Source organism: Artemia franciscana, chromosome 2 (assembly GCF_032884065.1).
Source record: "Artemia franciscana chromosome 2, ASM3288406v1, whole genome shotgun sequence".
NCBI classification, from domain to species: domain Eukaryota; kingdom Metazoa; phylum Arthropoda; class Branchiopoda; order Anostraca; family Artemiidae; genus Artemia; species Artemia franciscana.
This window is the reverse complement of record NC_088864.1, coordinates 11299466-11312156: the sequence shown is the minus strand read 5'-3', so window position 1 is coordinate 11312156 and position 12691 is coordinate 11299466. Positions and strand designations below refer to the sequence as shown.

Below are 12691 nucleotides of genomic sequence, written 5' to 3'. Positions count from 1 at the left end.
TGAAGAAGGACAGAACGTTTCTTCTTTTTAGAGAACTTCATATCTGCAATACATAGTAAAGATTTCATCGCGAAGTTGCAGAGATCAATGCCGAGTTATCCTGCTTTTACAATTTTCATCGTAAATCTATGGTTATTCACCCAAAACTTCAGGAAATAAAATTAGAGTTCTTCTAAATTAATTTTTAGTATTCATATTTTCTAAGCAATTTTTTAGTATCACTCGTACACGAATCTACCAGTATTCCATTGTGATTTGTAGCTTCTTCAGAAGAAACAGCTACAGCACAGCATATATCTATTCTAGAAAAAGGGGTTATTGTCACTAATATGTCACGTCGACATTATTTACGATATTCTATTCAGCAATTGGGCATTTCTCAAATTGCTTATGCTTTCAGGCTACCATCAAAACTGGACAGAAGACATTTGTTTCAATACAAAAGAAATATACCAAGCCTGAAACCTCTGAACGCTTCCTGGTTAAAAGTCAATTTTTAAAGTTCAGTAAGAAATGTTTTTTTCCTTGTATCTGCAATTTTGTATTTTAAGAGCAATATTCAGCAGAAACAGAGCTAAGATTTACTTGTAACGTTATGTGTCACCCTAGCAACAAAATAAATTCTAAGTTATATATATATAAACATGAAAGTGAAAAAAATATATACTTTTATCTGCTTTCTTCTTCTGCAATTTGCTTTTTGGGCGTACCAAGTTTATTTTTGTCTCTATGGTCTCTTCCTAGAATTAAGCAAAACATATTATAAGATTAATCTGTTTACGGTGAAGCTTACACTTTAGATTTTCATTAGATAGATAGATAAGATTTTATTTTCACCAAAATTTTCATGGCACTGCCAAATTTCTTTAGTATAGTCACATTAAAAAGCGACACAAAATAAAAAATAAAAAACAAAACAAAGAAAACAAAACACTTATCTATCCTCCTGACTTCGATAACCGCTGGTGGGCACAGCGTACCGGCTGAAGTTTGTCAACAGGCACTGCAACCCTGCGCGGGAGTCGTTTTGTTGTGGCTTTAGGGAGGGAAAGGGTTTTGCGGATTGGGTGGATCAAAGATTTTCGTCCGAAATCCATGCAGAGTTTCTCTCTTCTTTTTTCCAGAGTTTGCATTTTAAACTTTGTCAGCAGCTCTTCATACAACATTTTTGCCAGCTTCAAAACTATCATTATACCTCTTTTCTGAACTCTTTCGAGCCTGGCGCTTTGCTCAGCCGTCAGTCCAAAATGACACACAGGAGCTGCATATTCCAGAATTGGGGGAATAAAAGATGTAAATATTCGGAGGAGGTGATCTGGAGGGGCACTATGTTTCGACATAAGCTTGAGCATCTGCAGCCCAGCATTATCTGTTTTTACTAGACTAGTTGTGTTTGCTTCCCATTCTAAATCACTAGTTATAATAACTCCCAAGAGTTTAATCTTACTGACTTTAAGAGAATCAGAGATAGTTGGTCGGAAATTAGATTCAGAAGAATTTAAAATGAAATAGTTAAAATAGAAGATTCACTGTCATTTGCTGTCATATTTGAATCGGAAGCTTTAGTCTTCACATTATCAATTAAAATCTCGCCTTTGCTACATTCGTTTGCTTCACAAATTTCTCCAATGATAAGGTCATCAACATATTTCCAGCGGACTTCACAATCATTAGCAATATTATTAATCATAACTAGAAACAGAATAGGACCCAGGATGGTACCTTGAGGTACACCACAAAAAACTGGCTCAGGTACAGAGAAAGACTTCTTATATATTAGAATTTGGAACCTATTCATTAAAAAACTCTTAATGATTTTCACAACAGCAGGGTTTACTCTAAAATCAATTAAAAGCTTAGAAATCAAAATGTTATGGTCAATCAGATCGAACCCCTTTTTAAAATCAATTGTTATTAAGTTTAGTCATTTACCAGGCTCATCAACATGCTTAAGAATAAAATGTAAAAGACTGACCAGATAATGAGATGTTGATGTATTCTTTCTGTTACCGTACTGATGAGGATCAAGGAGGGGTTCAACTTCAGCTTTTAGCCAATTTGCTACAAAGCTTTCGTACATTTTGCAGAACAAGGGGGTCAAAGTGATTGGTCTCACGCCGTTGAAATCAAGTTCAGTATCTGTTTTAGGGATTGGAGTAACATACCCCATTTTCCATATCTGTGGGTAAACTGAAGAAGTTGAAATGCAATTAAAAATTTGCGTCAGTGGCTTAGTCAATTTGTCAGGAAGTGCTTTTATTAGTTCAATTGGAATATCAATGGGAGTTATACTAGTTTGTTTAAGTTTCTTTATTTTACTATAAACTTGATCCTCAGAAATAGTAGGTAAAGGTATGTCATCATGTGGTATTTTCTGATACTCTTGGATCACTTTATTCACATCAAGAGACGGCAAAGACTGGATTATTCTGGCTAAATGACCATTTAACTGGTTAGCAAATTTTTCACTATAGAATCTGAACAAAAATCAACACCACTAGGGGATTTTCCACAAATTCGTTTTATTTCTTTGTACCACATGCTAGGCTTTGATTCAAAAAGGTTATCAATTTTTTGTGGTAATGCTCAGCTGCAGTTTTTCTTGTCATTTTACATATTTTGTTACAGAGCATATTAGCATTTCCTAGTTTCCCTTCTTTCCTTAATTGAATTTTATACCTAATCAAATCTTTAATTTGCTGGGTTATGTAAGGACGATCTGTGTTGCACCGCTTAGAAGTTTTCTCTGGGAAGCATTCTTCATATTTGTTTCTTAATTTATCTTGCAGAAATTTAGCTTTTTCATTGGAGGACTCTAAAATTGCTACCTCATCCCAGGACTCGAACGTAATCCAATTTCCAAATTCCAAGAGACCCCTGTCCGAAAGAGGTCGATAGGAAACTTACTCAACTACATATTTTACTTTATACGAAGGTAGTGGAGGCCACTTTATCATGTAGTGGTAGCTACCACCAAGGGTAGGTAGGTCTAGAGGGGAGGTAGGTTCATTATAATATTCTGATAAATTTATGCAAATTACGTCGAGTTTAGTATTACCTTTAGTAGTCGGAAACTTTACTATCTGCTTGAGTCCTTGACTTCTGAGGAAGCTTTCAATTCTTAGATCGTTCTCATCACCAGCAATGCACATTCCAACATTCGGGTACTTAGAAGTAGTAAAATCAACACACAAATCCAAGTTTTCAGCAAAGACCTTTTTTTGGAAAGATGCCATACTGGGTGAAAAATAAAACACTCCAATAACAATACTAGGTACAGATCTCGGAAGCTTTTTTGGTCGAATCATAATCCAAATCATTTCATCATCATCATCAATATGGGGAATCTGTAGTAGCCACGGCGCCAACTGCTCATGCACGAAACACTCTACGCCGCCACCTTTCTTACCTAACAGATGATTGTGATATCTTAGTTTAATAAATTGTTTGTAACCTTGTATTGTAAGATGTTCAGAACTTTGTTTATGTACGTCCGTAACTGTAATAATATCAGCTTCGGGTACTTGAGGATAACCCTCAAGTTCAACCATTTTATCAACGTTGAGACTTTCCGCATTTAAAGTTAAAAGAGAAGGAAAATGAAAGTGTGATTGAGGGACTTCTTTTTCAACAACTTTACGTTTGTTTACTTTTCTCTGTTTTGGGAAGGTCTTTTTAGGCGGGAGAAAAACTTCAGGCTCATTTAATGCAACAACTAGGCTATCTGATTCATAATGAAGGGCTGCAAAACGGTTACGAGACGGAAACGGTGACAAAGGAGCAGAAAATATATTAGCGTTGTCTCACTATTTGAAGTTTTGGAAACTCTGCATTGAGCTAATACGCATGTCTCATTCTGCTTGCTATCTGAAAATTTCGAAAACGTTTATGCCAGGGCATGGTGGGAAAAGGTGGGGGAAAAGTGCGTATGGGAGGGGGAGGGAAACTAAAAGGGGATACTGAAGTAGGGGTATTCAGGGAGAGGGGACTTTGAGGATTGAATTCTCGTGATTGAAAGCATGGCAGGGATTGGAAACTATTTTTTGCCTGATATTCGCAAAGTTGCCGCTGACACCGGTAAGCGTATCCATCAGGGAGCGATAATGACTGTGCTCGTTGGCACACGCTCAATTGTTGTCCGAAAGTCAGGAGTGACATGAGCAAAAACGGATTCTCTATTGGTACAAGTTAAAACACTGTACAAATCCACGTGGTCAAAACTACAATTTTTTGTAGCAACATTTTGATCTGAAATTTAAGCATATATGCAAAAACCGACACTTTTTCTTCAGTCTGCAAAACCCTCGTTCAAAGAACCGGCAAAGTGTGTTGTATTTACGAGTGGTACTGTCTGTTTTATCGTCGTACGTTCTTACGTCACTCTTCTCTACGACGTTGGAGGGGGTGCATTTGCACTAGCTGATGACGTATCACCAGGATTCATTTCGTCTGATAAGATCGCACAGTCGTGGGTTACGCTTAAGCTAGATGTTATGTTTTGCACTTCATTATCAAGGGGTGCATTTCGGTTAGCAACAGCGATATCTTTGTCCGTTTGCGTTGACTGGGTAACTTGCTGTCAATACTTTAATTTGATTGTTCTTTTCCTCCATTTCTGACAGAAACGTTGAGTGCCTTGTCCGGATTTCTAGATTTTCTGCTTGACATGCCGATAAACTTGCTTCCAGGGTCTTAATTCTCTCACTTAGACGGATTATTTCGGATTCATAGTTGAGAATGTCTACACTTACCGCAGACGGCTTAGTCCCTTTCGGTAGTTCAGAGTTGGTTTTAGGTCCCGTAGTAATTTGTGGTAAAGAGGTGCCGATTCCGCTTCCTCTTGCAGGTTTCTTCGCACTAGGCTTTGGTAGGGGTTGAGATGCTTGCGGCTTCAGAGTCACGGGGATTGTTTTTGCAAGACAGTCCATGCATAACCATTCGCCAGAATGGTCCTTTAGCCCAATTTTGACGCATTTATTAACGCCTGCGTGGTACCAGCGGCCGCGTCCTGACACAGATTGGACAGAATTTGTGGTTACCAGCACTCGGCACTCGGGACAATAGTTTTTCGGTTTCGAAAGATCACAATAGTTGCTTTGGGACTCGAGTCAAGCAGTAGCAACACTGGACAGGGAAAGGCGAGCAGTGGCAACACTGAAGGAGTGAAATAACTTAGATGTTTTCACAATTTTCTTATTCAATTGATAATTACTTGTCAAATAATTCAAGTTCTGATTATAGAAATATTTTCAGTAAAAGTCCATAGGGAGATCAAATAACTAAATAATCGATAGATGGTCTAGAGCCACAACGGCGCACGCGTCATCTAGGTCAATGTATGGATGTTGTATATAGATGGCGGCACCACCCAGCAGGTGAGTAAAGCTCAAGTTCAAAGATGTTTAGAAAAAATACATTAAAGCAGCAGCACTAGCATAACTAAAACCACGTGTATATAAAATACACAAACAGGCCAGCGACCCTCTTTGCAAATTTTTAAATTTTCCTATACAATGCTTAACATTAAAAGTTTAATATTTAAACAGTATTAAAATTTGCTTGCATCAATTCTACCTCCTCTTTATGTTTCATCTATTTGATCATTCTTGGAGCTTTTGATGTCGATATCAGTTGTTTTTTTTTTTTTTTTATTTTTTTTTTTATCATATAAATACTCATCTCCTGATGACAAAGTAGCTTATGCGTAAGTAAATGACTTGTCTGACACGGTGCTTCAATGAAAAAGTGTTCCCATAGAAACTTTCTACTTATCTCTATCAAAGGAATATCAGGAAAATGTTATAGCTATTTTAGAAAATACGATCAGTCAAATGAGATCAATCATTAAAAAAAATATCAACAGAACAAAATAACAGTATTCAAAAACAAAGACTGTAGCTAAACTTACTTGAGGAAATTCTTTTAGCAGAGCTTGTAGTCTTTTCTGAGCGGCTTCTAGTTTGGCACTATGAGGAACAGCAGCTTCTTTCTTTATATTTGCGCGATCTGTCTTGGATTTAGTCTTTGCAGCTGACACTAAATAGACAAATCGGAATAAATGGAAAAACGAAAATACACAGTCGCCTGTCATGTATTAGTCATACTGCATCTTTTAGCTCTTTCGTTTAATTTTTGGTATTAACTTATTTCTGCAAAATGAATGCATTTAGGAATTCATTTTTTCAAGCGAGGAAGGTCGCTTGAAATAATCATATTTCTGGCACGGAGTATTAGTTTTTGTGTAATTTCTAGCACAATCCTAAAATTTACCGCCAGAGAAAGGAGTCTATACTTTTTGTTTTCAATGTCTCAAGATATGGATAAATCAAACATTGGAGGTAGGTCAATCTTTGGATACCAGACATTTTTTTTTTTTTTTATGAAAACATGTTGAACAAAGAAACGTGATAAAACTTTTCTTAACATTCAGTACAAAGATTCTTTCAAAATTAAACACAAAGATAAAGAATAGGAAAAAGACAGAAGTAAAGCACAAAGGCGAAAAACCAGAGAAATCCCACTGCAGAAATATTGGATGCAATCTAGCTGTTTTTACGACAGAAAGAATAGTAGTGACCATTTCAACCTCTTTTAACTCCAGAATTTTGAGCTAGAAATCATTGACAGGAATTAAGAAATTACATTTCTTGAGATTTCATAAACTATGCTTCTAGGATAATATTGGAAGACATTTCTAAGCTTTAACCAATGGTGCCACTATCACAACTAAAAAGATTGTCAGTCCTTTTCTGTGTTGGACAGCACAAGAAACTGTACATTTATGTTCCTGGCTCTGCACCCTGAAATACTTTTTATAATAAATTCTTAACTTATCTTCAAATCAAGAATCTCTTATCCATACAAAAAGAATATGAATGTCAGCAATTTAACAATCAATTTAAGCAAGTAAAAACGTAAAAACTTTTTAAAACCTTCAAAGTGGTCTCACTTGAGCATTAAGAAAAAATAAGAAGAGTCTAATTCCCTTAGTAGGAGTGACATAAATGCAATGCTTGTTTTGTTTATTTGTATTAATAAACCCAACTTTCTCTAAAAAAAAACAAAAAAAAACAATAAAGAGACAGTAAACAGACACCACAGAAAGACAAAGAACAGGAAGCAAAGATAAGAAAGAAAATTAAATTGAAAGGAATGGATAGCTCATTTGAACAAGGAGATGACCTTAATTTAAGAAGGAACATAAGGAAGGATTGAACAGGAGGAGATAAGGGTAAGACAAAATATACATTAAGGATTTCCTAAGTTCTTTTGATGTGGAACCAGTGAACAATGCTTAAAAGACCAGGAGCTCTCATTCATCATTAACGATTGCTCTATAACATGTATTGACTCACAATTATCAGTGGCATTAATTTTCCTGAGATATTTTGATAGAGACCAGTAAACACGAGAGTAAGCTTTGCGGTTCTACAAAAGGCACTTTAAAACCAAAGATCAAAGCTAAAGCATGTCAGGGTTCTCACCTTTGTCTCTTTGGCTTCCTGTACTGTTTTCTTTTCCTTTAGAATTTTGCTTTCCTTCAGAATCAGTTCTTAGAATTGTACTTTGGTGAAAACCACAGCTTGATCCTTTATACTTCAGAAGAACAGACCTTGAAAAAAAATATGCTAATTTCTGGTTTTAAGGAACATATAAGGAATATGTAGAAAAACATAACAGTAGAAAAACATAACAGTATTAAAACAAATAGTTTCATTAATTACTTCCTGATTTAATACCAAAAATATATTGTATTAATACCTACAAGTCCAGGCGAAAGTTATACCCCCTTCCACTCTTGGGACACCTTTTGTCCAATTAAAATTGAGGCCAAAATAGATAAAAAAAATATTTTTCGTATTGTTGGCCTCTCCCCTCCTTGAGTAAAAACCAACCTTCATGAATCTAGATAAGTCAGAGCTTATACATTTCTATAAGTGGATACAAGAAGAAGGTATGTACCTAAAATGGGATGGAATAGCCATGCAGAGAGCTAAAACGTGCGAGTACATTGGAGGAGGCAATGTGGGAAGGTGATTTTTCCAAAAGAAAGCCTAGGAGTTTTTTGAGCACCGAATGGGAAGAAGTGGGTATAATCCCCACGTATGATAACGAAAATAGGTAAAATTGTTATCCATCAACAGCCCATATCTTTGCCTAAATAAATTCTGATCAAATTTTGAAACAGGGTACATATGACAGTGATGCCCAATTTCTCAGAGGTGCAAGTTTAGCCTTTGGTGAATTTTTGAAGCAAAAAGCAGGCCTAATGGAGATGAAAAGAAAAACAGGGATACAAACAGGGTAAGACAAGGTCAAAATAGTTAGGATGACATCCGAATGACAGGACCACCCTGATATATTTTATGGAGAGATATGAAATACTAAAAAAGTGGCAAAGGAAAACAAAAAGCATTAGCTTCAGGAATATATGGAGGGAGTTCTGCAGCAGCACCCCTCCTCCTCCCTCCACAAAGCACTGAACAGAAAAATTCAGGGAAATTTTGTCATGGTAATTTTGTTCAGGGATACCTACTGGATAACTTACAATAATATTTATTTTTTTAATCCTGACAAAACAGGGTATAATGACAGTAAAACCTTAAGAACTTCTATTGAAATTTCCCATTCGCAATCCTCCCTCCCCCCTCCAAAAAAATTATCAGGCCACTCTTTTATATAATGAAATTCACTCACAGTATACAAAAAGAAAAGGAGGGTAAACTTTTGGGCCATTATTGCTGCATCATACAAATGCAGTTAAATAATTAAAATACCCCACTTCCTCTCGAGACTGACACCTGCACTAAGAAGAGAGGGGTGAGTGGAATTCCGTGATATTGTTCCAAAACATTTTAATCAAAATTTTTACATGGCAGTTATAGAATAGCGATCGACTGTAGAACACAGAGAAAGAAGGGAAGTTCACATGCAAGCTTTTAAATCCAAATCTCAGAGACTTTTCATTCAGAAGTATCTTTTCCATGCTTCCTTTCTTGCAACTGAAGTTTACGATATGCAAAACTTAGTTTTCATACCTCAAATCGATTCATTGAGCTGAGGCATTTGATTGAAGATGCACCTCTAACCAACCTATTTATTCGTTCATTTTCCCAAAAATGTTAGCGATTTGGTAAATAATATTGCTCGGGTCATTTTGAATCATTTCTTATAGTTTTGCGCAAAACACCCTCCAAAAACAAATACAGGATACAGACCTAAGCCTACTGTTTTATTTTGAGCCACTATTGATACGGGAATTTCATATAGTGTCAACTTAATTTAAAATTCAAAAGATAATATGAGATGAGTAGTGTAGACAAGTAAAAAGATTTGGCATAGAAAGGTAAAATGACCGCACTCCATTAAAAATAACCTATATATATATATATATATATATATATATATATATATATATATATATATATATATATATATATATATATATATATATATATATATATATATATATATATATATATATATATCTATATATATAAAAATAAGTTGTCTGTGTGTGGATCTGTGGATGGATCAGGTGACGTCATGTTTCGGCTGACGTCATGAAATTAGTTGCCATCATTTTTGCTTTGAAGGTGACGTCATTCATGATATCATGTTTCTGTGTCGGCTGACGTCATGAAATTAGTTGTCGTCATTTTTGCTTTGACGGTGACGTCATTCAAGATATTTAAAACATATGTTCACGTAGAAATCTATTAATGTTTAAGTTTACAATGACTGATGAACTTACCATGGCAAAAGCCGATGAAGATGCTCAAAGAGTCTATGCCAAAAAACTTGCTGCTGATAGAGAAAGTCAGAAAAGAAAGCGTGCCGAGGAACTACCAGAGCAACGCGAAAGCAGACTTGCTGCTAAAAGAGAAAGTGAAAAAAGAAGGCGTGCCGAGGAATCAAAAGAACAGCAGGGAAACAGGCTTGAGGCTGATAGAGAAAGAAAGAACAGAAAGCGTGCCGAGGAATCAAAAGAACAGCAAGGAAACAGGCTTGAGGCTGATAGAGAAAGAAAGAACAGAAAGCGTGCCGAGGAACTACCAGAGCAACGCGGAAGCAGGCTTGCTGCTGATAGAGAAAGTAAGAAAAGAAAGCGTGCCGAGGAATCAGAGCAACCTGAAAGTTATCGCCTGGCATTCAGGTACAACCCAGTCGATGATTATAGCTTGAGTAGATGTGTTCAAATCGGGACAATGTCTAAAATTTGTCCCTATTGCAAGGCCTTGAAATTCAATGGTGAAACAATGGGAATGTGTTGCGCCTCAGGAAAAGTTAAACTTCCTCTATTGGCTGCGCCACCAGAGCCATTGAAGACTTTCCTTACTGGAACTACGTCAGAATCTAAGCGTTTTTTGTCAAAAATCAGAAAATACAACTCATGTTTCCAAATGACGTCGTTTGGAGCCCAAATCAAAAATCCAGATCAATTTATCTCTACTTTCAAAGTAAAAGGGCAAATTTATCATAGAGCAGGGTCCCTTCTACCATTCTCAGGCGAGAATCATAAATTTTTACAATTGTACTTCATCAGTGATAGAAATTCTGAATTGAATGCACGTTGCGAAATTTGACTTGGATAAGGTCATCAATGCCTACCAGATTTTAGTTAAAAAAACGAAGGTTCGGCGATATGTATTTCATAATGAAGCTGAAAAATAAAGAAGAAAAAGAAAACTGAAAAAAGAAAAAATGTAAAAAACATGACGACCGGGACACAGGGAATATAAATGACGACCAGGACACGCTGAAAAATAAAGAAGAAAAAGAAAACTGAAAAAAGAAAAAAATGTAAAAAACTAAAAATTACTAAAAAGAAAAAACACCCAAAGAGAAATTACAGACCGAGACATAAATGACGACCGGGACAGAGGGAATATAAATAACGACCGGGACACTCAAAGAGAAATTACAGACTGGGATACCGGGACACAAATGACGACCGGGACACAGGGAATATAAATGACGACCAGGACACAGGTATTTAAGAATATCGTTCAAAGACAAATTTTTAATTGTAAGAAGACCATTGAAAGAGAAATTTCTAATTGTAAAATGACTGAAGAACCTACAATGGCAACACCCGAGGAAGCTGCTCAAAACGAATGTATTCAAGCCGAAGTAGCTGAGTTGTTAAAGCGTTATGTTTCAGGTTCTAGGTCCGAGAGGCTCCAGGTTTGAACCTTGGCTTTAGCATTAATACAAAAGAAGAAAAAAACTAAAAAAGGTAAAAACTACAAAAAAACTAAAAAGAATATATATATATATATATATATATATATATATATATATATATATATATATATATATATATATATATATATATATATATATATATATATATATATATATATATATATATATATATATATATATATATATATATCTTCTATATATATAAAAATAAGCTGTCTGTCTGTGTAACGATGACTCTGGTCAAACATTTTCAGATCAATTGCTGGCAATTGGAAACGGAAAGCTCCCAGTAGTGGGAAAGCCAAGAATGTTGTATATTCGCAATTTTTACGTAGTTTGAAACACATATATAAATCTATCTATATTCACAGGTGGGACACAGGGACACAACTACAATGGCGCGTAACTAATATGGCGCGTAACGACTTACGCGCGCGGGGGGGCTTGGGGGGGCGCGAAGCGCCCCACCAACTAGGTGTTGGGGTGGCGCGAAGCGCCACCCCAACAGCTAGTATATCTATATATATAAAAATAAGTTGTCTGTCCGTTACGCCAGATTATATCTTCTATATATATAAAAGAAAACAAACTAGAATGTAAAAACTGGAAATTGCATAAATATTTCGAAATATTTTGACAATAGATTAAAGTAATTCGAAAAAAGAAAAATGGTAAAAAACTAAAAAAAAAACTAAAAAGAAAAAACTAAAAAAAATAAAAAATAAAAAAAAAATTAAAAAAAGAAAAAACCTAAAAAGAAAAAACGTAAAAAAATAAAAAAGATAAAAAACTAAAAAGAAAAAAAACTTAAAAAAGCTAAAAAACTAAAAAAAAGAAAAAAAACTAAAAAAACTGGGAATTGCACAAATATTTCAATATATTTTGACAATAGATTAAAGTAATTCGAAAACCTTAAAACAGATACCCCATTATTGAGGTTTAATATAAATTGTTGGAGCTTTAGCATGCTTGGCACGTAAAGATTTTTCCAAGTGTCAATGTTAGAATGAACATTGACAAATTGAAGAAAACAAATCAATAAAAAGAAGAAACTAAAAAAAAGAAAAAACTAAAAAAGAAAAAAAACTAAAGAAGAAACTGTATCTATATGTATAAAAATAAGTTGTATATATGCATGTTTGTTTGTTTATGGGTTTGCATTTGACGTCATTATAAGTATATAAGGCTTTGTATATGACGTCATTATAAGATGACACTACAGACCAGGACACCGGGACAAAAATGACGACCGGGACACAGGGAATATAAATGACGACCAGGACACAGGGACACAACTACAACGGGGACGCCGGGGGCACAGGGGGATATAAAAATGACGACGGGGACACAGGGAATGTTTGATTAGCAATCACCGTCAACAAAGCTCAAGGGCAATCGTTAGAAAAATGCGGTATAGATCTGAATACGGATTGTTTTCCCATGGACAATTATTATGTTGCACAGACAATGGGACAGCAAAGAA

General features: G+C 35.4%; 1 protein-coding gene across 2 annotated transcripts in view; it reads right to left on the bottom strand.

The window, feature by feature from the left end:
* The window catches only part of LOC136037235 (small ribosomal subunit protein mS31-like), an 81399-nt gene that overhangs the window by 37826 nt on the left and 30882 nt on the right, over positions 1 to 12691 (bottom strand). For both annotated transcript variants that reach the window (XM_065719858.1, XM_065719849.1), the window contains 3 exons: positions 7485 to 7612; positions 5909 to 6036; positions 668 to 740 (listed from right to left, as the gene is read on the bottom strand). In XM_065719858.1, the coding sequence (XP_065575930.1) occupies positions 668 to 740; positions 5909 to 6036; positions 7485 to 7612 (329 nt within the window). The remainder of the gene's footprint in view (positions 1 to 667; positions 741 to 5908; positions 6037 to 7484; positions 7613 to 12691) is intronic.